This window comes from Bos indicus x Bos taurus, chromosome 11, assembly GCF_003369695.1.
Source record: "Bos indicus x Bos taurus breed Angus x Brahman F1 hybrid chromosome 11, Bos_hybrid_MaternalHap_v2.0, whole genome shotgun sequence".
In the NCBI taxonomy this organism is placed as follows: Eukaryota; Metazoa; Chordata; class Mammalia; order Artiodactyla; family Bovidae; genus Bos; species Bos indicus x Bos taurus.
Window position 1 is genome coordinate 66,872,687 of NC_040086.1, and position 23,112 is coordinate 66,895,798.

Sequence of the window (23,112 nt, forward strand, 5' to 3'; positions counted from 1 at the left end):
AAAACACAGAGTCACAGAAACATTGCTTTTTTTAACCAGATCTGAAAAGGGCTGAGTACCACCCATGGTGACTCTGTGAAAAGATCCACAGTCTTTAAAAAGGGCAAGGGCCCCCCAGTGTTACAAATTGCAAATGGTTTTGCTAAAACACAGCTGGATTTCATAGTCTGTTGATGAGTGCAGTAAGCAGTCATACGTAAAATTCCTTTCTATGAAAGTATCCTTTACTTCAACCATGTAAATTCCAAAGAATACCACAAAATTTAATAAGAGTTCTGGGGAATGTATTTACTACTGTTCCAGACCAGAAAATTACATGCGGGAAGGAAGTTATTCACTTTAAGACTGATTCTTTGGAGAAATCACTAAATTAATATATATATTATATATATCTTTTTCATTTATGGCATAATGAGTCCAATTACAAACAGGTTTTTCCAACTGGATATCTGAACTGGTGGGTCATTGAAGGCAATGGATAAGATCAGAGGGGAAGCACCCAGTTTGGGGGGAGGAAAGGCCCCCATTACATTCTGTCTTCATTCACTGAGCAGCAATCCTAGTCCCTCACATCCTGACATTTGCCTCTCACAGTAAAATGATAATGTCAGCTCATCAGAGTGACATTTACTGATGAAATGCTTTCTGAAAACATGGGCACTTCAGTTAAAACTGTCCTATTTACAAATCAGTAAACATGCCAAGGAGCTCACAGCATACCTACAAGGTACAAATATACAAAGTTATGGCAAAGTTATGAAAAGACTCCTTAAAGTAACAGGAAATGTTGGTGCAAAAAGAGAGAGATGAAAATACAGGCCATACATTGTAAAGGAGCCATATTTAGGGGAAGGTACTGTTTGAAAAAGCACAGAAGACGCTTTTATCCAAGAGAGAATCACAAACATAAAAATAAAATATTTGGTATTCTACACTATATTACAAAAATAAATATATCCATCAATAAATAGTAGGAAGCCTAGAAACTTTTACATGAATATTTGGGTTGTTGGCTGCCAAAGTCCCTCTGCTATCTTTCTCCTCGAAAGTCATTCAGGTTTATCAACTTCTATGATGATAATTCTGCCATAAAAGTATAAAAAAAGACTGGTGTGGGACATAGCAAAGGTCTATGACCAGAAAAGACAGTAGTGAATTCTACTTTCCTAAGGGTCTGACAACTTTCTGGCTTTGTATCAATGCAGTGATGTAGAGAGGTTGCAAACATGCTTCAGGAGGTCTAAGGGGAGATGGCAGGACTCCGCTATCTATGGTCAGTGTCTCTTCATTTTTTGATGAGAAAAAAGAAAAAAAACAAACATTTGAATAAGCAATAAAAGGCTTTCTGCACTCTCTTTCTGTAGGGTAGAAGAAAATCTTAGAAACACATGCTTACATCTGGACTGCAGTGAAAAGAGAAATACCTGGCATATGCAGCCTGATCGCCTACAGCCTAGATTTTCACATCTCTTAAATGGAAGAGTGGTGATGAGGGCTCATGACAAACTTCTCTAGGAACCCAGCAGAGCCAGCAGAGGGGATGAGAAAAGCAGAGTCTGGCACCTCACACCATCAGTGTTCTATTATCTATGTGCTAACAGCAGAGTGTACCAGAGCTAGCATTCATGACTCCTGAGAACCTGCTGTTACGTTTATGGGAATTTTGTGAGCCAATTGACAACACACTGGTGGCTTGAAATAGGCAGTGGTGGGGGGCGGGGGGAAGGAGGTATTTATACCATCAAAACCCGCAAATCAGAGCTATTCCCTCCCACCACTCCCATCCTTACCACTGCTGGTTATAAGCATTCACCAGCATACGCCTCCTATGTATTTTACATATAAAGAAAATCTTGGTTGGTTTTTATCTAACTACAACAATCCTGTTCAACCAAGGTTTTACCATATGTCTATTACAGTGTCCTTTAGAAATACTATAGAGTATATGAGTAAATGGTGTGTACCATGAATGGAAAGGATGGACCGCTTCTCACAAAGGGTACTGCTGCTGCTGCTGCTGCTGCTAAGTCGCTTCAGTCGTGTCCGACTCTGTGCGACCCCATAGACGGCAGCCCACCAGGCTCCCCCGTCCCTGGGATTCTCCAGGCAAGAACACCGGAGTGGGTTGCCATTTCCTTCTCCAATGCATGAAAGTGAAAAGTGAAAGTGAAGTCGCTCAGTCGTGTCCGACCCTCAGCAACCCCATGGACTGCAGCCACCAGGCTCTTCCATCCATGGGATTTTCCAGGCAAGAGTACTGGAGTGGGGTGCCATTGCCTTCTCTGACAAAGGGTACTAAGCTTGGCTATATAAAGCCAGTTACACACATACACACACACACACACACACACACACACACAAGCACACCATTTTAGGTAGAAGGCATTCGTCATTGAATAATTCTGAGTTGCCTAGCTGTCTCAAATTGTCAGTCACCATATACCCATTGATGGCCAAAACTCCATTTTTCCAGGGCCAATAAATTCTCCAGGACTCACCCTCTGGACACCAGCAGACAATGGATGTGCAGAGCTGAGATCCAAATTCGGCAAAATGTCCTTCAAAATAGCTTCCCTTGCCTCCATTTTCTAGTGCAAGATGAGTTTTATGAACCCAGGGTTTTGTCAAAGGAAGGCTGATGGCTTCCCAGGGTTTAAAAAAAAAAGTGCAAAACTTCTTAAAGAAGTATTCAGTTGGGTGAAGGTGGGGTAACCACATTTCCAGTTCTAGTTTGGACCATCCCTGTCGTCTGCCTGGAGGTGTCAGAACAATTCTGTCATGGTTCTGCCTGCACAGCACCTGTGGTCCTGCACGAGGGGCTGGGACCAAAGTCAGAGTCCCAAGTATCCTTCCAACTGGCCAACTACTGGGCAGACCTCCCAGACCATTCCCATCAGAAACAACTTCCCAGCCCCTTCATCCTGGCAAAACGGAAAGACTGCAGCGGGAGAAGGAAGGGAAGGCCCCGGGTTTCTACCATAGCTGATTTCTAAATTCCAGCTTGGCTTTCGAGTCATTTGGTTGTGTGTCTGTTTACTACCTCATTTGTTTAAGTGTGTTCATTTTGACTCTGGTTCTCTTTTTCTTACACTTTAGTATTCTTCATGAATAAAAATCTTATATATTAGCAATTCAACTAAAATATCAGGGGGAAACCTCGGCATAAGGCACTAACTCCTATCCTAAGAGCAAATGCTTTTTAGGCGTCCTCTTTCAGCTCACAGCAGGGGCAATGAAGGCCAGTGAAGACAGGGGACACAGGAATGGAAGAAGGACACAAGGGGCTGGGCAGAAGGAGAGACGGAAGTGAAAAGGTGGGAAAAAGCAAGAGCGGAAGTTCAGAGGCCAAGAAGAAAATGTGAAGAAAAGAGTAAAAGTGAAGAGTCCAACAAATAGATCCCTTCTGATATTTCCTTCTCTTGGTCTTTGATAATTTTATTTTGTCCAAAATATTTAACTATCCAATTAGACCTGCTTATTATTCCTGCCTGGAAAATCCCATGGACGGAGGAGCCTGGTAGACTGCAATCCTTGGGGTCACTGAGGGTCGGACACGACTGAGCGACTTCACTTTCACTTTTCACTTTCATGCATTGGAGAAGGAAATGGCAACCCACTCCGGTGTTCTTGCCTGGAGAATCCCAGGGACGGGGGAGCCTGGTGGGCTGTCGTCTTTGGGGTCGCACAGAGTCGGACACGACTGAAGTGACTTAGCAGCAGCATACTGTTACAAACAGTCCTGGGACATCTCTATTCTTTGCCCCTCCTCCCCTAGGAGCCTCTCCCACCTCCCACACCCTCTGTAGCCATAAAGGCCAACACACAAGGCCTTGAATCTTCTATCACCTCAGGAACAGACGAAGTCCCCTGCTTTCCTTTCTTGACAAGGCACCACCTTCGAAAGCACACTAGTCTCCCATGGGCTCCTTCCCTGCTATTGTCCCTTAAGGCCACTGCCCTTTGAAGGCCTTTGGTTTCTGTATCAAACAAGCCCTCCCCTCAAATGTACAGCCTCTTTACCAGGCCTTGCTGCTCTGAGTAATGACAGAAATTCAACTCACCAAAGCTGCATCTAGAGTTCCAAGAGTATTGAAGAGATATAATAGCTCTAGGATGTTAAATTCCTGGTGCAATTTATCTTGATGTAAATCCTACTCAGAGAAGAGGTGACTGAGACCTTCCCACTGGCTTTTAAGATATACACATTTGATGGTGCATGTGAGTAGAATCTGCTCCTATAGACCCAAAAGGGTTGATAAGCTTATCTATGTACACATATACATACACAAATATCTACCTCTCCTGACACTGTATTTCTGCTTAGCGGTGTTCCTTTTGAATTGACATAGAAGGCAAGTAGTGTGGGCTTGCCCCTTGCTGTTAGAGATGGCATTGCCAGGACATGGTAAGTCCAAAGAAAAATAGATTGGAAGGGACTCGACTGTAGAGTAAAACATGGATTTCCTACAACAAACCGACCTGTCAAATTCCCTAAGGCAGCAAGCCTCTATGATCTGTACACCCTTATTAAATAATCTCATTAAATAGGAACACAAAATATACACATTTACAGTTATTAAATAAGCCACAGGATTCCTCTCCTATCTACAGCCACATTCAGAGACAGCCATGCCCTCATATTTAAACTTGTAGGTGACGACGCCCTTATCTAAATAGAGGATGGAGATGGGCTCGAGCTTGGTGGGCACACAGCAGGCTTTGGAAGCCTTCTGGGAATTCTTGAGGTGGACCAAGGCCTGGATAATCGCATGCTTTGTGGGGGTGAGATGCTCTGCCAGGGGGTAGTTGCAAACACCACGACATTCATAGGCTTCATATCCAGGTGGAGCGATGATCCAAGAGTCCCAGCCAATCTCCTTGAAGTCGATGTAGAGCGGGGTCCTCTTGCAGTAGTTTCCTTTTGCATTCCTTCTGATGCGGGCAGTGGAGTCATAGATGATATTCGACCTCATCTGCAGCAAAGCCTCTTCCCCAGGTCCGTTGGAATAACCGTCCAAATCCAGGTTGTCCATCTCTGGGAATTGCTCGTGGGCGATCATTTCATCCAGTTCCTCTTTCCGCTCCTTCTCACTGCTTTGGTCATCAGAAAACACGACAAGCAAAGGATCGTGCTTATTCCGGGCACTAGTGTCTATTTCCAGCTGTCCCCTGCCAAGTGTGTCCTCCATTTCGTGTTTGCTCTCAATGTGGACCTCCAGCTGGTGGGTGGATGAGCCTGACTTTTGCCAATGCCTGATGGCATCAGTGACATCAAAAGTCTCCCACTCACTGTTGGTTCCGTAGATCTCCCCTGACACCAAGACCAGCATGTTTCTTTCCCCTTCATGGTCCTCTTTGCTCTCAAGTACTTCAAAAATGGTGATTTTTCGGTCCACTCCTTCATATATAAGGCGGTCTCTTTGCACCAGGGTGTACAACCTGAGCTCAGCCATGATGATGTCTTCATGGTGAGGGATGGATACGTTGAAGAGGAGAGGGTATTTTCGGAGTCCATTAAAACTGGCTGGTTGGGAAAACAGATCTGGAAAAAACAAAAAAGAAATCAGATTTGCAGCATGTAGCAGAGGAAAACAGATGCTTATTTATGCAATAAGAGTGCCTGTCCATTCTCTCCACACAGAAAGAATGAAGGAAAATCAGTGAAAACAAACACAGTGTTGGCATTCTCTAAGAGGAAGTACCGAAGGTCAAGCATTGACTGCTAGACCACCTTAAGCTGCCAAGACTAAAATGGAAACTGGCCCCCTAATGAATGAAAGAAGATACACCCAGCCTGGTTCCCATAGCTTATGAGTCACAGAATTACACAACTGGGAGGGCCCCCATAGCTTATCAGTCACAGAATTAAAAAACTGGGAGGGTCCTTGGAGATTGTGCAGGCAAAACTTTTCTAACCAGTGAGGAGTTATCAAATGAGCTGTGTGTGGTTGTTCTTTGCTTGAAACTTGTCAGAGATGAGGTTGTCATGGCTTTTCATATTTGTACTTATGGATGGAGTCCTTCACATAGTCAGGGCCTTCCAGAAAAACATCCATTTAGACCAGGGGTTTGTAAACCTAGCTCATGGACCAAATTGGCCCTGTCATCTGTTTTTTAAACTTGGCTTAGGCATATGGGATCTTAGTTCCCTGACCAGGGACTGAACCCCTACCTCCTGCATTGGAGGGTGGATTCTTAACCACTGGACCACAAGAGGAGTCCTGGCCCACCTGTTTTTGGAAATAAAGTTCACCCTGATAGATAGTTGATAAAGAATCCACCTGCAATGCAGGAGACCTGAGTTCGATCCCTGGATTGGGAAGATTCCAGATTCCCTGGAGAAGGAAAAGGCTACCCACTCTAGTAGTCTGGCCTGGAGAATTCCATGGACTATATAGTCCATGGGGTTGCAAAGAGTCGGACAGAACTGAGCGACTTTCACTATACTATACTATTCATTTCTGCATTATGTTTGTGGCTACTGTTGCACTACAATGGCAGAGTTAAATAGTCTCAACAGAGATCATATGGCCCACAAAACTTAAAATATTTACTTATCTGGCCCTTTACAGGAAAAAAAAAATTGCTGATCCCTGCTCTAGACACCAAACAAGATAGCCATAACACTAAGGGAGTCACTGCAGTTGAATCTGGAGTGTGTGGTCCTTTGTAAGGAAGGATGGGGGAAAATGAACCTTGAGGGTGAATTGGTTGCCTTAATTTTGCCCTTGATTTTGTGAACATAGGAAACATTCAGAATGGTTATGAAATAAAACTTTAAAGGTCCCTTAGTCTTAGAAGCACACCCCCAGATATTATCATGTTGACTCCCTATATGCGAATTTTATAGGTGTCCAAATCTTGTACACTTGTGTGTTAGTTGCTCAATCATGTCCAACTCTTTGCGACCCCATGGACTATAGCCCACCAAGCTCCTCTGTCCATGGGATTTTCCAGGCAAGAATACTGGAGTGGGTTACCATTTCCTTCTCCAGGGGATCTTCCCAATTCAGGAATCGAACCCCAGTCTCCCACATTGCAGGCAGACTCTTTACCATCTGAGCCACCAGGGAAGTAGTTTGCCCCAGCTAGCACCTGTCTATGATGAATCCCTAAAGGCATCTGTCTGCAATCAAAGTGTTCCATGATGCCAAAAATGTTCAGAATCACCATCTGAAGGGATCTCCATCATCTTTGGCAACCTTTTCCCATTTGTATATCCAGTTCATGATTTCTGTTAGGTCCCTATGCCAGATTGTATTTTTTAATATTTAATTTGATTTTATTGTTTTCCTACTAACTTTTAGACTTGTCCCAAGCAGCTCTATTCTTGAAATGAGAGGTTTGAGATGATAGTTGCGTGGATTTTTTTTCAATCCACATTAACAAAAATAAATAATCATTTTGCATGATTTACAGCTTCCTCTGGGCACCACCCCAAATCTTCTCATACACCACCAGTGAGAACTACAGGTGAATGGAATGAATTTAGACTTTCTAGCATGGCTGTCAAAACTGGACTGTAATCAGGTCTTAATCTGTTGACCCAGTCATAGCTCCCATTCTTCGCCAGCAGCATGGAATATTGCAATTTATCAATTAATATTCATTGAAAGATTAAACAAATCTTTTAAACAAAGTCTCTTATTTAAAGTATACTGGTATCTTCACTACTTGCCCAAACATTTCTTTGCTTTACTGTCTATTGCACCTTCAGATATGTTCTTCTGACCCTTGAAAAGGTCTACTCCCTCTTCTCCACCTATCTAGCTGTGACCCCTCCCTATGAGACCCTCCTCTCCTCACCTCCCTACCTGGAAGTCCACTCCCTTGGGTAACTTGAGTGCTTACTCTGTCTATCTCTCCTTTGACCTTGCCATTCACGTCCTTGTTTCTCAGTTGTCTTTATAAGTGGATCCTCCTGACTATTAATAGATTGACATCCTACTCAGATACCACAATTTAAATTCCCTTCTATGCCCCTAATCTACTGTGATGGAGATAGCACTTTAAAAAATATTGATGAGTTGATGATTCTGGGCATCAAACCAAACTGATTATGGGCACGATATGTGTCCTTAATATATCGAGCAATTTGGTAGTTGGACGCCTCCCCCCACCCCACCATAGGAATGGAGGAAGCTTCACTCCCCTTGGACAGGAAACATGAGAAAACTCAAAATAAGGAAATAGACTAGTGTTCCATCCATTTAAAAAATGCACACAATAAAAGCTCACTGTTGTGGGAGGAAGTGTTTACAGAGAAGCACAAAGGAACTTTCACTGATGATACGTATGGTCACACTATCTGGATGGTGGTGATGGTCCTGATGGATGTTTACATAAGTCAAAACCTGTTAAATTATACACTTTAAATATATGAAGTTTATTGTATGTCAATTATGCTTCAATAGAGCTGGTATAAAAAAATATATTCACTGTGCTTGTGCAAATATAGTGATAATAATGGTGTTATATTTCAGGCAAGGGAACTAGGGTTTGTTGAGCAAATTTCCTGTGCCAGGTGTTTTGCAAACTGTTTTATCTAGCTCTTGCAATGATTCTATAATGCTTGTATTTCTCTTCTGTTCATCTGATTCTGGAAGAAATCAAGCCTCAATGCAGAGAACTGACTTCTCCAAGATGAGGTCAAAGCAGTGGTAGGAAATAAAGTCGTGTTTTTCCACCTTGGAAGGAGCTCTTGTTTTTCCCTGATTGGTTAGATGTAGAGGAAATTTTATTTTGTTCTGTTGGTCTTTGCCTCTTAGGGAGTTGCATTGAGCAAACGCAGAAAATCAAAGAAAGATAATAACAGCCAACAGGGTGAGCGCAGTGCGGGGTTCATGACCTCGGGCTGTGCATTTTCACCCGAGGACTGACAGAAGTGCGGGCAGCAGGGGCGTTCACGGAGAGGTTTGTTCCCACCCTCGCTGATCTTCAGTAATAAGAAGCTCTGAAAACTTCACTTCCTGACCTAGATCATCCAAATCCTCCACAGAAGTGAGAACTGAAAAAACTTTTTTCCCCAGGGATGCAAACACTTTCCCACCCACATTCTGAGCCAGCTGCCCAGGGATTAGTAATCAGAAACATTAGGAAGTCTTCATAGGGAAGGAGGTTGTTTATTTTCAATCCAGACTGACCCAAAATGAATCTGTAGTGTCAACTTGTCGTTGTCATTATGTTACTAAATGTTATGAAGTCTCATTTCCAATGTTACTAAATATTTGAAACTGGCAGTCACCTACATTTTAAACCAAATAGTTTCTCCAGGACTGAGCAATACCTATTCAATACTTCCTCCAATGCCTAGAATTTGAGGAATTCATTAGCAATAACTGACATTCAGAACTTCATAGCAGTTGTGTACTTTCTTACTCATGACCTCTTTGTGAAATTGCTCAATGTGTTATATGTATGTATGCGTGTCTGCTAAGTCACTTCAGTTGTGTCGGACTCTTTGCAACACTGTGGATTGTAGCTCACCAGCTCCTCTGTCCATGGGGTTCTCCAGGCAAGAATACTGGAGTGGATTGCCATGCCCTCCTCTAGGAGATCTTCCTGACACAGGGATTGAGCCCATGTCTCTTAAGTCTCCTGCACTGGCAGGTGGGTTCTTTACCACTAGTGCCTGGTGGCTGCCATCTATGGGGTCGCACAGAGTTGGACATGACTGAAGCGACTTAGCAGCAGCAGCAGCAGCCCCATTTGGGAAGCCCGCTATGTAGGTATATTATTCTCAATTTACAGATGAGGAAAAATTGGGATTCAGAGAAATTAAACTAAATATCCACATCTCTTAAGTCAACTCTGTCTCAAAAATCCAAATTCTGAGCTACTACCTGTTTTACTACTACCTGTTCATTTCAAGAACATTTGGCCAACATCTACCTAAACTGTCTTTTGTACCTGGTTAATGACTATAAAAGAATAATTGGTAAATATGAGAGAATTAGGTTTTTTGGACCCACAGCTTTTAGCATAGATTCTAGAAAAAAAAATTTTTTTTTGATTACTTGCACCATATTAAACAAAGGATTAACTTTCTAGGTCATTAGATTTAGTACTGAATAAAGATCTAGAGGGAGAAAACACACTTTTCCCATGAAATTTAAAGTTTGTGCATTGTTCTTCATAAAGACATAGAATAAGCTGAATCATTAATTGGGCATGCACACTTCCTGGAAACTATAACCAGTGCTTCGAGGATATACACGCATGCATGCTCAGTTGCTTCAGTCGTGTCAGACTCTTTGCAACACTAGGGACTGCAGCCCGCCAGGCTCCTCTGTCCATGAGATTCTCCAGATAAGAATACTGGAGTGGGTTCCTGTGCCCTCCTCCAGGGCATCTTTCCCACCCAGAGACTGAACCCACATCGCCTACATTACAGGCAGATTCTTTACCACTGAGCCCTCAAGGATCTACATGTCACATCAAACAAAACAAAAATTTAGGAAGAATCTCTAAAATGTAAGTTTCCATCCTGTTTGAATATTTTTTACATCAAGTCACAAAATGAAAACTCAAAGTTTGAGTGAAACACAAATCACAACTCTGTATTTTGTCTTTTCTTCAACCTTTTCATTTGAAGTAGAAGTTCACAAACCTGGAGTCAATTAAAAGCCAAATGGGACTGAGGCCTATCTGGAAAATGACAAAGGTGTAGTGGTAGACCAACATTAATATTTTTTTTTAACCTGCTGTCAAAATTGAAATTTTTCAAAGAGCCAATTATGATAGTGAAATGGTAGACACTTTATGGCACTGGATTAAAAAGCTATTCTTTAATACCTTTTAGTACTATCTGGAAAATGACCATAAAAATAGTATAGACCAAAATGTGCATTGCTTTGGAACATCTATGTACACATACCCCTATATAGATGTCTTCACTCTTAGCTGTATTATTTCCACTCATTGTAAATTTACCCACCACTTCTGAAGACTCGAAGCCAAATTTAATCAGTAAAATCTCCACTTACCTTCATTCTTGAAACTCCTGATGATGTTGGCCGATGGCATGGAGGTGCGATCTGTCGCGAATTTGTTGTAGAGCTCCAGCATGTACTCTGGTGGGTCAACCTTGGCCGAGTCCTGCATGGGGATGTCAGACAGGTTCAATGTCTTGAGAAACTCATTCTTCATGCTCTGTAGCAGTGTGTTGAAGTCTACACCATCTTGCTCTGAGAAGACATCATCGAAGAGGGGCATGTCTTCTTCCAGGGGCGACTGCTCCAGACTCATGATAGGGTTGCCAGAAACCGAGTGAACCAGCAGGCAGGAGAGAGTGCACAGCTGCAGGACCACGGAACCCATGACTCTGCTCCAGCCCCCAGGCCAACCCAGGAAGGTTTAGCGCTCCTGGGGCTCTAAGTGGCAGTTTTATCTCGCGGAGCATAAATGTCTCGTGTCACTGGAGACAAGTTTGGAAACTTCCCCTCTCTCCCCCTCCCCCTTACCACTCTTCCTCTCCCCCCCAACCAAAAAATCAGGTTGCAGTAATTGGATAACAAATCCCCCATAGGGGCCTAGCCTTTCTTATCTCCCTAGTGTAAACTGCGCACCAGATTTTGTTTCTATCTTGCAATCCTTTTTTCTTTTAATGAGCATTTTGTAAACATTTCCACATTCTGACACTGGCTGAGAGATAGGACAATTTTCTCCTCGAAAAGGCTCTGTTTCTCCTTTTAATTCACTTCCTTTTGGCAGGAACGCCTAAATTCTGCTTTTACATGGTTTGGTTTCACACATGCATAAAATAGACATTAGGAATCTACAGGATACACATCAATGGTGATACGTATTAATGCAAGTGATGGGGTTTCATCCTCACATAAGCTTTTCTGAAGAAAGACAAAATAGCCAACATTTCCAAGTTGAGTTAATACATATGAATGATCTTACATAAATCGTTGGAAGCTGACATTATTAGAAACGGGAAAGTATAAACTTCACGGGCAATAGCCTTTTTCGTACAGATTTGATCTGGCTAAAATGGCTTTGGGAAAATAGGGCAAGTGCTTCATTATGACAGCAACTAAAATTTATTAGGTGCTTTCCTACGAAGAGGCATTGTACTAAGTGCTTTGCATGTATCACCGAATGTGCTTCCTATAATAACCCTACTATTATCCCCGTGGCCTATATGGGTCACTAAGGTTCGAGAAGTTGCCAGAACTCACAGAGCTACAAAGTGATAGAGCCAGGATTTGAATCCAGGCAGTCTGACTCTTATGAAGCAAGAAAATAATCAGACCATTTAACCAGGTTTCCCCTAGTCTGGGCAGAGGCAGTTTAGCCAGGCCAGGCCAGCCTGTCCCCAGGGAGTCCACAGTCAGGAGAAGGCAGGTGACAGTTTGCAGCTGGGTGTGGTGCTCAGGTCCTTCACCTGTGTGATGAGTTTCTAAGAAGACCACAATCTCTGCCTTTATGGTTAAATCAAAGGACCATCAAATGGTTCAAGTAAAAGCTTGCAAACAAAGGTGAAAAGTGCCAAATGCCTTGGTCTGGAAAACAATGGTGGAATTGACTGTGTGTCTGCTGTAGGGAAAGACAAGTCAAAGTCATCCCAGTTTTCAACCCTAATTAGTGGCGGGAGCAGCATGCAGCCATCAGGGTATTTCTGCAGACAACACGCCAGGGTTGCTTTTTCTGCTGAAGTATTGGGGTTGATGTCTCTCTGACCTGCTCAGGGCACGCCTTGGTTCAGGGGTCTGCATCTATGTATTTGATGCCCTCAAATAGTTTCTGAGTTACATTTTCCTACATTTCCCCCAATAAGATAAGTACAGCATCTCTCCTTTTTTCCTCTAGGTTCGCTATGGTTTATTGTCATCTTCTAATTCTTCCCCCTCTTAAAAATGCAAATTTTTATAACAATTTTTTTATTGTTTATAACAAAATTTTATTATTTATAACAAAATTTTTATAACAATCAGAGAAAAGATTTGTATTTTGAGGGGATAAAAAAATCCCTCCACAAAATTGGTCATCTCTTTAATAGTCGGAGAAGGCAATGGCACCCCACTCCAGTGCTCTTGCCTGGAGAATCCCATGGATGGAGGAGCCTGGTGGGCTGCAGTCCATGGGGTCGCAAAGAGTCGGACACGACTGAGCAACTTCACTGTCACTTTTCCCTTTCATGCATTGGAGGAGGAAATGGCAACCCACTCCCAGTGTCCTTGCCTGGAGAATCCCAGGGACGGGGGAGCCTGGTGGGCTGCCATCTATGGGGTCGCACAGAGTCGGACACGACTGAAGTGACTTAGCAGTAGCAGTAGCAGTAGCAGTTAATAGTTGTGGATTTGATTCAATGCTCTATTTCAATAAAAGATTCTGCCCCTCCATTAAAAAGACAATCGTAGACTGAAAATAGATTGCAACCTGAACAGGTCCACAAGTGAGTGAGTCCAAGGGCCATACTCCATCCCTTGGGCTTTACTATTAGGCTCCTGACAGCATACCAGCAGGGCCCCTATATGACACTTTGCATTGAAACCAGCGCCCATTTATCTTCACATACACACACAAATGTCAGCGCACACTCCAAAACTCTGAATGGCAGGCATGTGCGTCTAACTGCCACAGGACAGCCGAGTAAGTGGTGGTACTTATAACCCGGGTGTGCTGGTTTCAGATGTCAGGAGGAGAGAGAGGCATCCTGTCTTGCAGAATTCTGGTTCTGAACATTCTCAGGGCTAAGGTGTGCAGCTGAGATTTCACTGGCTTCCATGTACTCTGTGCTAGAGTATCAGTGGCGTTAAATATTTGGATCCATTTCCCCATCACAAATGTCTAACTTTGGGGTTGATTTAAAGATAGAAGTGAGCCTTTGCCTGGTGGCTCAGATGGTAAAGAATCTGCTTGCGATGCAGGAGACCTGGATTTGATCCCTGGGTCGCGAAGATCCCCTAGAGAAGGGAATGGCTCCAGTTTTCTTGCTTGGAGAATCCCCGTGGACAGAGGAGCCTGATGGGCTACAGTCTGTGGGATCGCAAAAGAGTCAGACATTACTGAGAAACTAACGCACACAAAGATAGAATAGGAAAGTGTCTACAACCACGTCTCAATGCCTATGACTTCTTGGAATGCATGGTCCTTAGGCTTCTCACCTGTGCTGGGTAAATAAGGCAGAAGATCGGACTTCAGGCATAAAAGAAGCATACACAACTTCCTCCCTCTTCTAGGCATCTTACATTTTAGCTACAGCATCTCTTTATTACCACAGTTTTCTCGGGCTTTTCCTGGTGACTCTCTAATGACTCTGAAAAGTCCAAATATCTCCACATTCCTTTTTTTTTTTTTTGCAGTGTGGTTGCTTTACAATTCTGTGTTACTTTTTGCTGCACAGCAAAATGATTCAGACATACATATACACATATCCCCTCTTTTTTGGATTTCCTTCCCTTCTCCGGTCACCATAGAGCACTGAGTAGAGCTTGCCGTGCCATGCAGTAGGTTCTCATCAGGTAGCTATTTTAAGCATAATAGTGTATATATGTTAGCCCCAATACCCCAATTCATCCCACCCCACCTCTTTCCCCACTTAGTGTCCATATATTTGTTCCCTATGTCTGTGTCTCTATTTCTGCTTTGCAAATAGGTCTATCTGTACCATTTTTCTAGATTCCTTATATGTGTTAATATGTAATATTTGTTTTTTTCTTTCTGACTTATTTCACATTTGTGGACATGGTCTCTTCCGTTACTTTGAAGGTATATAATAAAATTGCTTAGAAAGATACATATATAACAGGTCCCAGCCAATTAAAAGAGATACTAGCAGGATCCCAGGGGCCCAAGCTTCACCTCTTAAGCTCTGAATCCTGGGGAGATTGGGGTGTAATGCTGAGGAAGGAACTTGGGCAGCAGCTATCTACCAAGCGGTATGGGAACATGATGATAAATTTTAGCACGACACAGTACTGCTATACCATGTATAACAGGTAAATCTAAGTTCTGCTGGAAATTCCTCAGCCAGAGCTCTGAAAATTTCATGCTGTTAAAACTTGGAAGGTCAACATAAGGATGACAGCTTGCTCTGTTCACTTCCAAGCTACTACTAAATCTGCTCTCTGGCTGCCTTTTTTTCTCCCTCCCAGATGGTGCCTACTGTACCAGATGTAGGAATCCACTGAGGGGGGATTGGGTGCCGCTGTTCCCAGGGTGGGTTTTTTTCTTTTGATATGGTCTGCCCAGGACTTCCTTCTAGGATTAGAAGTTGCCTTGGCAGTGGTATTTCTCATTAACTCCACAGGCCACAGTCCACCTTCTCAGTAGGAGATGTTTACCCTTGCCTCTACTGACCCCTCAACAGTTAGGTGGCTGCTGACCCAAGGTTAGCAGTGTGCCAAGTGCTTCTCATGCCCTAGCACACAGGAGCCAGTGCCTCAACTCAACTTTTCGATGTAGGGTATTTCCGATGTAGGGTCTTAGGTCCGTCCTTCAATAAACTTCCACCTGATCCCTTCACTCTCCAATGAGGCCTAGAATGTGAATCATCGTCAATAATTGTTAGCAATTAAAAAAAATTCAAGGCTTTGTAATAGTCTTCCATTCAACAATTTCTTGCATGTACCTACTATGTGCCAGGTATGGTTCAAAAACAAAACCTGAAGGAAACATGCCAAACCCCTGACCTTGTGGAGCTTACTTTTCAGTTGGAGGGAGAGAGACAAATACACAAATCAAGCAAAGTACCTGTTGGGTGGTGATAAGCACAATGGCAAAACCAAACGGAAGCAAAATGATATGAAGAAGAGCCAAGGGGGAAGGGGACTGCTGTTTCACTGTTAAGGCCTTACTGGTGGAGGTGAGGGAGTCAGTCGGATGGGTCCAGGGAGCCCATGGAGCACACACAAGGGGACTGCATGCAGAGGGAACAGCTCATGCAAAGGCTCTGAAGAAACAGGATGCTTGGGAGGCTTAAGCATCGATGAGAAGGTCAAGATGGCTATAGGAACCCAAGCAAGGGGGAGCTGTATGATAAACCCAAAAGGAAATGGGCTGGACCAATTAGAAAGTCATAGATTTTTTTTTAATAGTCACACTGTGCAAATACACAACTTTCCTCTTGTTTTTATTTTTCACTGACTGCTTCATCTTAAGTGTTTTTCACGTTGGCATATAGTGTTTATAACCATTCATTATAATAATTGCATAATTCCGTTGGGTAGAATTTCCATAACCTTGCAAGAGGATTTTTAAAGTAGCAAAGGAAAACTTACAGTTTTATTAAAGTGTAAAGACATTGGATATTTAGATTTCAAATACAACTGCCAACATATTCCAAGACTGAGAGCAGTTGTTCATATATTCACTTACCTGGAATGTAGGTCCAAGAAAAATGCAGAGTACTTAAATCACATTTTTTTCTTCATAGAAGACCACCAGTCTCAGGAATACTTGAAGACTGTCTATGCCACACTGCCTCTTGTCTGGATTATGGTAGCAGGCTACCAGCTGCTTCTGCCCTCAACTCCTAACCATATGTTCTCACTATGATAACCAGATCCTGATATGATTTGTACCATCACTCCTTTCCTCACTCAGACAAAAAGACAAAGTCTTACAAAAGTCCTCATGACCCTCCACTGCTGCTCTGACATCACTGTTACTTGCTAACCCCACTCTAGGGCCAGTGGTTATTCCTAAACACCCCATGCCTGTTCCCATTTTAGGGCCTTTGTTCCCTCCACCTGAAACAAGCTTTCCGCAGTAATCCACATGGTCCTTCTCTCACCCATTCAAGTCTCTGCTAAGAAGCAACCTCCTCCATGAAGCCTACCCTGACCACTATTCAAAATGGCAGCTCATTCAGCAATCCAGAACTTACCAACCCTTCTCCAGTGGTCACTTATCACCTCTCAACATAAGATATAACACGATTTTCTTATATAGTATACTCATTGTTTTCAGTCTGTCAGTCTGTCTCTCTTTGCCATCTGCTCCTCACCCCCTAGCTAGAATATGTGTTCCAGGAATGGCAGGAATCCTAGTTATGTTCCATGCTATATCACAAGTGCCTAGAGCTTTACTTTCCCCACAGTGGCTAATAAATAGTCACAGTCACTCAAGGAAAAATGATATCAAACACTCTAATATCTTCTTCCTGAGACTACTTACAGTACTTTCATAAAAACATAAATGCCATTAAAAATAAATAACAATTAGTAAAATTATTATAAGTAATATAATATGTAATAATTTTAATACTATTTAAACCATTATTAAAATGTGCATGTGTTTTCTTGAGACACAGTATATATATCTAGGTTGGCTTATGTTCTAGAATGGTATATAATGGTATTACATACCATTCAACTAAAACTTTGCAAAGAATTGGTTTATCATTCTAAAATTTTATTATGCATTGTACTATATATACAAAGTGTTTATATGAAATATATCAAAAGTTTGAAGACAATAATAGAACAGACACACTCACACACTTACCACTTGAAAATTAAAAAGTGAAAAAGGCCAGTACCTTTAAAATCTCCAGTGTAACCCTTTCCAATTCATCTCCTCTCCAACAGAGAGATTCCAATAGTCTATCAGACTAAAAATTTTAATTAATTAATCTGTTACACTTTTGTGATTTTACTACAAATGAACCAATTCCAAAAAACATATAGCTTAGCTTTGCATGTTTTAACTTATATACAAATTGAATCATGCTGTATGTCTTTTGTATGGCCTACTTTTTTTTGCACTTTTTAACCTGTAATCCATTGATTTTCATAACTACATAGTTACCAGCTTTACAAATATATAAAGATGTGCTTTTTGATTATGCTGTTGATTGACACTTGGGTTATTCCTTTTTTCCTCATTATTTATAGTGTATTATGAGTAATCTTATTGCCAAATTGAAATTGTTTTTCCCAATTCTGTTCATCCCAGCAGGAGTACCTGTTATTCCACATCCTTGCCAACACTTGTTCTGGGGGCTGAATGAGGCTGTCTCATCTGTTGCTGGCCCCGTTTATTCCCAGGATCCACGACAGAGCAGGAGATAGTCTCTTGGACAAAAGGCATAGTTTATGTGGGAAAGCAAGCACTGTTTTAAGGTATTGTGTCGGTTCCCAAAACTCTATAATAAATGATTCAAACCATATAAAGCATGGTTCCCCAGAGCAAAAAAAAAAAAAAAAAGACAAAACTTATTGAAGGGCAGGAAAGGAGACTGATATAAATACAGCACCATTATTTTTTATTATTGCCATGCTGTGTGACATGTGGGATCTTTGTTTCCCAACCAGTGATCAAACCCATTCCCCCTGCATTGGGAGTGGAGAGTCTTAACCAGTGGACCACCAACGAAGTCCTGGCCACACCATTCTAAGTCCATGAATAGGAAGAGAATATAACAAGGCTGTCAATAATTTCCAGTTAGTATATAGATTCAATAAGATCCCACTCACAATCCTAACAAGACTTTTCATTGAACTTGAAAAGATGATCCTAAAACTTGAATGCAGGAGCAAAGAGTTAAGAATAGCTTAGATACCCTTGGAGGATACTATCTACTTCACTTTTTCTGCAAAAATCAAATTGAGATCGAGTAAGAGCTTAATGTGAAAGAGTAATTTTGAACCTTTGCCTTGGTGACATAGAGACTCCTGGGAGAAAAAAAAAAAAATCCTGGGAGAAAAGCTCCTTTCACCCCAAGAGCTAGTGTTTCATATGCTATCTCCAATGGCAGAAGATAAAAAGGAGATAAATCATTGTCCTATCGCCTTTTGCTTTTTTAAAAAAAAGCATATAAATTTATTCTATCAAATTCCAAAGTAGCAAAATAGTATTATCATTATTAGCTTTAGAAAAAATGTCACCAAGAGTTCCTTGGAACAGAGTTCCCCAATTACATGGTAAATTGATTTTGTTACACTGCTTTCAGGAACACAGTTATTCATGGAATGAGGCAAGCTTTCCTTGTCACAGAAGATTACATTATTTGCATCTTAGTTCACGTTTTCGTAGTTCTTTAAAGCTAACAAAATATTTTTTGGCATGTGCGTCTTAAGGAGTCAGTGCTAAAAAGGAAAATGCCCACTGACCTAGGATATCCTGGGAGTGGCATAGACTGTCCGTCAACGTGCTCTTAGGATCACTAGAGGTGTTTGACAGCTGCGCTAAGCAACCATCCAGAGTGCGAAGACAAAGCAGCAAAGCCAGCCAGGGCGCTCTGCCACCACCCTGAGATAAGTCAAGCCCTTTAACACCAGAAGCTGCTAAGGTTTTATTCCACACTCTCAGCAAGATAAGCTGCCTTTCACGCCTCACAAGACACTCAGATCTGGAAAGCAGCTCAGAAGAAAAAAAAAAAAGCTATTCAAATAAGTGTAATTATTTATTTCAGTGAAGAAAATTAGTAGGTTTCAAGTTATTTGAATTCCAGCTTCATGAGGAGCCAAGACGTGTGTGTCTTCTAGGCTCTGCAAACATGTGGATAGAGGAGACGAATAACCCCAGGGCCCTGAGTCTCTCTCGCTATCAGCCATTTTGCACTTACATCTGAGCCCCTCTCTGAAAGATGTCATTTGTCTCCCCATTTTAGAGATGAAACTGACATTTGAAAGGTCGAAACAACTTGCGCCAATTTCGTGCATTGGGGAAATTTGTATTCAACCTCACCCTCTTGTATTGCTCCCTCTGAATTGTCTGAACAGCTGGTAGTCCACATAGTTAGACTCTGCGAAGGTAAATAGGGCATACCTCTATTTACTATGTTTTTCTTTATTCAGGACTTCCCTAGTGGCTCAGCTGGTAAAGAATCTGCCTGCAATGTGGGAGACCTGGGTTCGATCCCTGGATTGGGAAGATCCCCTGGAGAAGGGAACGGCTACCCACTCCAGTATTCAGGCTTGGAGAATTCCATGAACTGTATAGTACAAGAGGTTGCAAAGAGTCAGACATGACTGAGTGAGTTACACTTCACTTTCTTTCTTGCACTTCACAAATACTACATTTTTTACAGGTTTGCAGCAACCCTGCATGGAGCAAGTCTATCAGCATCATTTTCCCAGTAACATTTGGTCACTTTGTGTCTCTGTGTCACATTTTGGTAATTCTCACAATATTTCAAGTTTTTTCAGTTATTGTATTTGTTATGGTGATGTTACTATTGGAAAAAGATTATGATTTGCTGAAAGCTCAGATGATGGTTAGCATATTTTTAGAAATAAAGTATCCTTAAATTAAGATTTGTACACTGCTGTTTTAGACATAATACTGTTGCACACTTAATAACTAAGTATAAGCATAATTTTATATGCCTTGAGAGGCCAACAATATACGAGTGTGACTCACCTTACTGTGATATTTGCTTTATTGTGGTGATCTACAGAGCCAAATCTGTAGTATCTCCAAGGTATGCCCGTATACACCTTGACTGGTGTGATTATTCGGGTTTCCCTGGTAGCTCAGCTGGTAAAGAATCCGCCTGCATTGCAGGAGACCCCAGGTTAATTCAAGCACAGAGTGGTGGACAGTCTGTACTCTGACTCCTCTGTGTTTTCCCTGAAGACTGCATGAAACCTCTAATATTTTTAGATTTCCTAGGATGGTTCCAATTTCAAATGTTCTGTCCAGGCAAAATATGAGTCTTCTTTCTTTTTTTTCATTAAGAAAATATGGTCACCTTACCTGCAGAACTCAGTGCACCTACATTTTAAAGGAGTAACACACATTCCTTCTTTGAGTGATCATCACCAGGACCTTCTGCAGACAGCTGCAAGGTCAAGGCAGACCACTCAGGATATTTTTGAACTTGGAAGGTGACTGTTACTAGATGATGACTCCCTGGGGGAGGAAGAAGGCATGTAGTTTTATAAGCTTCATCTCAGCCAAATCACAATATGAATGCCACTGTCACAGTCTGAGACTGTGTAACTACCAGAACGTTCCCAAAGAAACTCCTTGCTCCCCAGTGTCGTGACTCACTGAGGCAAACTCTATGACTGAGACTCACTGCGTCTCCAAGTTGGAAGGAACAAAGGAGGTCAGCCCAGCTGGCCTCAGACACTCTGCAGGAAGGGAGAAGGAAGGAGAGAGTAACAGTTGAGACCTGCCTTATCGGTGGCTAGCCACTTTTCTGACTACTTTCACTTGACAAGTTCAGAAGGTTGCATGCCAGAAGGGCTTCTTGGAGAAGGTCTTCCGTATCAGAGTGATAGCCTAAGTGTCTTGTGACAGAACTGCTGCTGAGCATCACACAGTTCTTTGTGAAATTAGAGTCTGCATGTGATCCATCTTCATTAAATGTCATGCATAGAACAAAGAGAAAAAGAAACTCGAAACCATGAATAATCTTTAGGAAATGTTGCAAAAGCAGATACTTTTAGAGTCAAACTTTCGGTTCCTAAACAGAAAGGGATGATCATTTTCCCTTAAAAGGCTTAGTTACCTCCCCATGAAAATCTCTTTCTCTGTCTTTCTTTCCATGGCAAAAGGTCAGATTATAGAGTCAAGCTCCAATCCAATCATATGATGTCATAAGACAGTAATTTAGTTTAAGCAGTCCTTACAAAGTGATGTGAATACATGACTGGAAGATGACAAAGTGAATTTTAGATAAGCACCTTCAATTAAGCTTGTTCTGATGTAGAAGTCCAAGGGACCAAAGCTATTTGTTTGGTCTTTCACATACCATCCAAAATTATTATTAGTGAATTATCTACCAAGGTTTTGTTAGAAATCACTGGTTAATTACCTCTGGAGAATTTGTGCAGTTAGGATTGAAAACTGAATTCTTTAAATAGCCAATCAAACAGTTAAGTGGAGTTTGGAGTGCCGAAGAACAGCATGTAAGACTTGGTTTAAGGAGATTGCTATGGTCACCTGATTCTGCCACTCCCACTACATAGTAATCCATTGGCTTAGCTAACATGAAATATCCATGTGAGTTCTGTTATAAAGCCAAATGACCAAATCTGTGATAAAAAGAATTCCAAAATATGCATCCCCCAGCTGTTATCCCAGGCACAAGAATGGCCCTTCTCTGTTACATGATTGGCATACTCGTGAGTTGTGTCATCTTTCCTGAGATAATGTTAGAACGCCTGTCTTCTCAGACAAGTTGAATGCAGAGGCTGTATTCCATTTACTTATCCCTGGAACCCAGGATGAAGCTTGGCACGTAGTACATGCTCAATAAATCAATAAACAAAGGAACATATTTTTGATGTGACATCATCACATATTTATCTGCTTTGGGTTTTCTATAGTACTGTAGAGAGAACTAGGCTAAAGATATTCAAGGGAATCTACTTTTAATTACTTTTACTAATTTTCCTAAGTGTCCCCATCTTCCCCAAAACTGCTGGTGCATCAGATCCTTAAAGACACTTACCTCTCTTGCCATCTATCTTCTACCCCATGCCATACCCATCTACTCTCTCTCCTTGAGGTCTCCTTTGAAAATATTGAGATTCTTTTTTAACTATTTTTTTTACAGACAAAGTCTTTGGGAATACTAGCCAGATCTTGACACATGAGAACCCTTCCTCCACATGGCAGATGAGACAAAAAAGGTCTGGGTATCCTCCAGTTAAGAAAGCACACCCTCCCCAAGCCACCACTCTCTTTGATAGACCTTCAGGATCAAAGTCTCTGGACCCCCTTTTTTTTTCTTACTGTGTTTCTATTATAATATTAGTTGCTCAGTCATGTCTTACTCTTTGCCACCCCATGGACTGTAGCCTGCCAGGCTCCTCTGTCCATAGAATTCTCCAGGAAAGAATACTGGAGTGGGTTGCCATTTCCTTCTCCAGGGGATCTTCCTGACCCAGGGATCAAACCTGGATCTCCTGTATTGAAGGCAGATTTTTAACCTTCTGAACCACCAGGGAAGCCTGTGTTTCTACAGGGTTGCTTTTCTTCTCAAATGGATTGATGTGTGGTCCTCAGGGGAAAAGAGATTGCTGCTGCCCTTGGGCTGTAATCTTTGAACCTGCAAACAGCCAGAAAATGTTCCTCTGGTCCAGTTCATCAGGAGACTGCATTAGGTTTGGGGCAAAAATCCTCATAGAAATACAATGATTTTGCCTGGAACATCCCCCTGCTACATGAATATTGGTCCCTTGAACTTGTGATATCATGCAGCTC

The 23,112-nt window shown here is 41.9% G+C and overlaps 1 protein-coding gene across 1 annotated transcript; it reads right to left on the bottom strand.

Moving 5' to 3' along the window:
• Positions 1 to 3,700: 3,700 nt before the first annotated feature.
• BMP10 (bone morphogenetic protein 10) lies at positions 3,701 to 11,371 on the bottom strand. Its single transcript, XM_027555676.1, has 2 exons — positions 10,986 to 11,371; positions 3,701 to 5,542 (listed from the first exon to the last, which is right to left on the bottom strand). Exons 1-2 carry the CDS (start codon positions 11,317 to 11,319, stop codon positions 4,602 to 4,604), a joined length of 1,275 nt encoding a protein of 424 aa, XP_027411477.1. The 5' UTR covers positions 11,320 to 11,371; the 3' UTR covers positions 3,701 to 4,601.
• Positions 11,372 to 23,112: the final 11,741 nt, after the last annotated feature.